Source organism: Myotis lucifugus, unplaced genomic scaffold (genome assembly GCF_000147115.1).
Source record: "Myotis lucifugus unplaced genomic scaffold, Myoluc2.0 scaffold_27, whole genome shotgun sequence".
NCBI lineage: Eukaryota > Metazoa > Chordata > Mammalia > Chiroptera > Vespertilionidae > Myotis > Myotis lucifugus.
In genome coordinates this window covers 664340-668829 of record NW_005871075.1, presented here as the reverse complement: position 1 = coordinate 668829, position 4490 = coordinate 664340, and the positions used below count along the sequence as shown (strand labels likewise).

Here is a 4490-nt window from a genome sequence, read left to right as displayed (position 1 = left end):
TAAGTCAGTTTGCTTCGAGGTAAATGATACTACTTACTAATATGTACAAGTTCCCTTTGGACATAAAGAAAACCCTAGGCACAAATAAGGAGACAATGATGAAGCATTCTTCATTTTTAAATAGCTGATCTAAAAGGAAAGTAATAAGATGTCTTCATTCCGCAGAGAAACACCTCTGACGCACAGGGAAGTACCTACACCCCACAGACCCCATTGTTAGTGAGGGGCACTCATGTCTTCTTGGAATAACTTTCCTTTTAACTAAACCGCATTTGATGGCTCCATTAAGGCATATCCAACCCTGTGGTGTGTGTGTGTGTGTGTGTGTGTGTGTGTGTGTGTGTGTGTTAATCTATAGGGGTTTAAATATGGCAAAACCATCAAACTGCCAGTCAATTAACTATTTTTCATGTGTTGCTACTTTCGATGTGTCTCTAGATATTTCAACTGTAACTGCATTTCCAACCACCTAAAAAATTCAGTGGCTTTTCATTTTTCACAAACTTCCTTTGTCATCAATTGAGATCAGGTCAAAATAATTAATCCAACTCTAACAGTAGTTTTCATATCTTACTAACTTTTAATAATTCCTTTAGGATTCTTCTCCAGGTGCGTGATGATGATTAGCAGAAATCAGAGGGCTACATTAGATGACATCAGCTAATCCTCCAAAGCAGCTGCTCCTCTCTGATTTGGAAAGAAATCAACACCTTGGGCCTCCAGGCAGAGAGAATGCATAACAGGCTGTGACCGCAGTAATTAAAACCTGTTCGCACGGCTCTGGTCTCCACAACCTCCTCTCACTGCTGTTAACGTTTAAAAAAATTCACAAGGGTCTTCTGCTGACATGAGCTCTATCCACCCTGTGCTTTTGCGAAAGGGGCAGGATAGGGAGAAACGACAGTGAAGAGCCGCGTGCCCACGCCCAATGTGCTCAGAGCAGAGAGGGTGATGGGAGCATTTCTGTGGCTGCACTGGCTTCAATCATCTTGAATTAGTTTCCATTGTGTTTTGTTGTTGTTTCACAAGCATTTATCTACCCTTGAATCATGAAGCCAAACACCGAAAAAGATAGAAATATGTACATTACTCAGTCCCTACCCTTACAAAGTTTAAATATATTGACAATCATAAACATTATAGCGACGACTTACTAAATATCTATGGCACCACAGGCAGTTTCTATTTGATAACCTAGCCCTTCAGTCTACCCAAACACTGCAAGGCAGGGATGGTTCTCTTTATTCTACAAGGTACAGATCCACCTGTCCCCATGGAGACTGTTACCTTCAGGGAAAGTGGACTCTCAGATCCAGACCCCTGGCATCCACTCTACCTCTAATTAGGGAGTTGGCTTGGGGTGTTGTTTGTTTGTTTTCCCTATTCTTTGCAACAAAAAGGACTCTAACTGATAAACTGGATGATATTCATCCTCCAAGAGTATTATTTTCTTAAAGAGTTGTGGCTTCTGCTTTCCTTCGTTTTATATTTTTTAGACATTAAGGAAAGACATAGATGATTTCATAATATTAAAGTCTGAAGTTTTATTAAATAAGGATTTGTTTGATGAATGAATTAGCTGAACAAATGTATGAATAATGAATAAATGATTGAATATGAGATAACTTCTCTCTTCCTATTTTGCCCCTCTCAGGCTGAGACACATGATTGACAATGAGAAGAAAATAAAAGAAAAAATAATAATTGATTATAACTCAGATCTTTGAGTATATGTAATTTTTCTTAGCCCATTGATGTTAGCCTGCTATTTTTTAAGTCCTCACCCAAGGATATGATTTTTGAGAGGAAAGGGGGAGGGAGGTAGGGGGAGAGAGAGAGAGAGAGAGAGAGAGAGAGAGAGAGAGAGAGAGAGAGAGAGATGGATGTGAGAGAGAAACATAGATCCGTTGTCTCTCTAACATGCCCTGGCCAGGGATTGAACCAGAAACCTGACCAAGAATCAAACCCCAAACCTTTTGGTGCCCAGGACAGTGCCCAACCAGCTGAGCTACCCTGACTAGGACAGCCTGCTACTTTACATTCTATAGTAAATCATACTAACCTACCCTCTTCCCCTGCTTGACATTATTTGAAAATCATACATATCTGAGTGTAGGTGCCTAGCACCCAGGAAGTCAGAAACGGAAGAGTCCCACATCAGACACTGCCCCTGCGTATGCTGACCTCCTCTCACAGTCCGATCCATCAGTAAGCAACATCACTAGAGAATGAGGGATTGGACAGTAGACTGTGTGTTTTGTTTTGTTTTGTTTTACTCATAGGGGTAAAATGTGCAAAAAATCTTGTTCAACTGCCAATGGTAGTTGTTGAAGACATCAGTGCCATGACTTAGGGACCTTTCTCTCCAAGGAGGTTAAAGAAAGTGTAGAGATGACATCTACCCTGAGGGGAAAGGGCGTGGTGGGTAGGAGAAGGATCAGTATTGTAAGGACATTAGTCACACAGATCTGTTGAAGATCCCTCGCCTCCTGACTGGCAACTACCCCATTGAGAGGAAATCAGCTCTCACATTTAAAGTGGGAAATGACTATAGAGAGGGAGAAAATGGTTATTTATTTCCAGACCCTGCCAACTTCCATATTGTGCTCTTGCTGTATCATAGTCACAGACCTATACAATGACAGGAAAAGTAATTTCTAATCTTCCTGCTCAAGGAATGATGTTATTGATCTGCACTTTATCTTTTGTTTTTCCTGTGACTCAGCAGGTCAGAACAGCCTCAGTTCCAAGATGTCCATGGGATTAAAACGTGTTACAAGTTAATAGGAGGTGAAGAACTTTATTTCAGCACCAAGGAGAGTGCCCTGCTGTTTTCAAATGGTTTTAGGCATTCAAAACTGCATATTATTCATGAGGCTAGAAAGAAATTTTGAAATGGGGTTTGATAAACTGTGGCTACGAACTCATTTCACTCATGAGAAAAATTCTAATAATTTCTGTAAAATAAAAACTTGCCAGGGTTTTGTACATGTTCATGATTTCTATGCTATACTATTCTCTTAGCTTCCAGTGAATCTTTGTCTATTGTCAGGTGTCAAAATCACAGTTTCTGAATGGATCTAGACTAGAGGAGGCTCAGTAAAGTCACAGAAGTGTTACTAACAGATTCAAAGCTCCATGACAACAAGTCTTACTGTCATTCTCACAGCTGTATCCTTCCTTAGGGCTTGGTAAGTGCTCAGTGAATATTTATGTGAGTCCAGTGGGAAGAAATGAATTAATGAATGATATTCGGTAAGTGACTGGGGGTGAATGAATAAATGCCCATTTGTTATGAAAAGTCATTTTTTCTGAGTGGTCTCAGAGATCCCTGCATACCATGCTGCTCAACAAGAAACTCGAACACATCTGTCCTTGGCCGATAGCGATGGAGTCTGGCTCTCAGACCCTGCCTTTTCTGTGTCCTCGGCCTTCAGTGGGGAGGGTTCTCCTTAGAGACCTGGACATGTTGCTCAGGTCTTTCCGGGCCAGCATGGCAAGCCCCCCACCTCTGGCTCCTCCAATGCTCAGGGCCCCCCGTCAACCTGGCTCTGCCCTGTCACCAGATGGACAGGACACAGGCCCAGGAGGCGAACCCTCCTCCCCTTCCACAAGGCTGCCAGGTGGACCATGGCTACTTGTCCCTATTCCCACACAGCCCCTTCCTTCTGTGCCAAGAGCAGAAAGCATCAGGCCTTGCTTTGCCAAGGGACCCTCAAGAGGCCAGAGGGTCTGAGCCCAGCTGTGCCAGAGACAAATGGCAAGACTGCAGTTCTGCTCTGAGTGGCCACCAGAGAGGACATGGGGTCACCCTGGGAGACTAGAATCTACCAAAGACAAGGCCAGAGGCCAAGAGAAGAGACGAACGAGTGAAAGCAGCGTTTAGACAGATGTTTGCAGCAGGCAGAAGGTTGGGAAGACTTCTCCGCCTCGGAGTCCCTTTCCCTGGTTTAGGACTAATTTGTGCAAAGAAACATGTGTGAATGGGGTCACGCGTCCTGGTTCCCAGGTGGGCACAGCCCAGTTCTCAGCTCCAAGGAGCCCTCTGGGCTCAGGCGCCACTCTACTTGGACTGTACTACCAGGGCCCCGGAACGGGGGGAGCCGCCGGGGAAGGACTGATTTCCATTTCAAACTGCATTCTGCTACTTTGTACTCCAGCACCACTGGCCAATCAATATTTAATGCTCCGGAGGTTCTGACTCTGCGCGAGTCATGTCAGGGGACCTGGGGAGCCAATCTGCGTGAGCTTCTGCGTGATAATTATCCATGGGCCTCCCGCCTCTTGCTCTTTCTCTCGCTCGGTCCCACGCTGCAGACTCAGTGCCTTATTCAGTCTTCTCTCGCGCTCTCTGCTGCTGTCGCGGACCCCTCGCCTTCGCCGCCCCTCCGCGTCTGCACCTCCCTGCAATGGCTAAGACAGCGATGGGTAAGGTAGCGCGCCGCCGCCCCGAGCCTGACCTGGAGCCCACCCTCGCCTTCTGCCTGGAG

The 4490-nt window shown here is 45.0% G+C and overlaps 1 protein-coding gene across 1 annotated transcript in view; it reads left to right on the top strand.

Moving 5' to 3' along the window:
• The first annotated feature begins 4301 nt into the window (after positions 1–4301).
• The window catches only part of STMN2 (stathmin 2), a 38136-nt gene continuing 37947 nt past the window's right edge, over positions 4302–4490 (top strand). Inside the window, exon 1 of the mRNA XM_006086285.3 lies at positions 4302–4428. Coding sequence (XP_006086347.2) covers positions 4410–4428 — 19 coding nt within the window. The 5' untranslated portion in view covers positions 4302–4409. The remainder of the gene's footprint in view (positions 4429–4490) is intronic.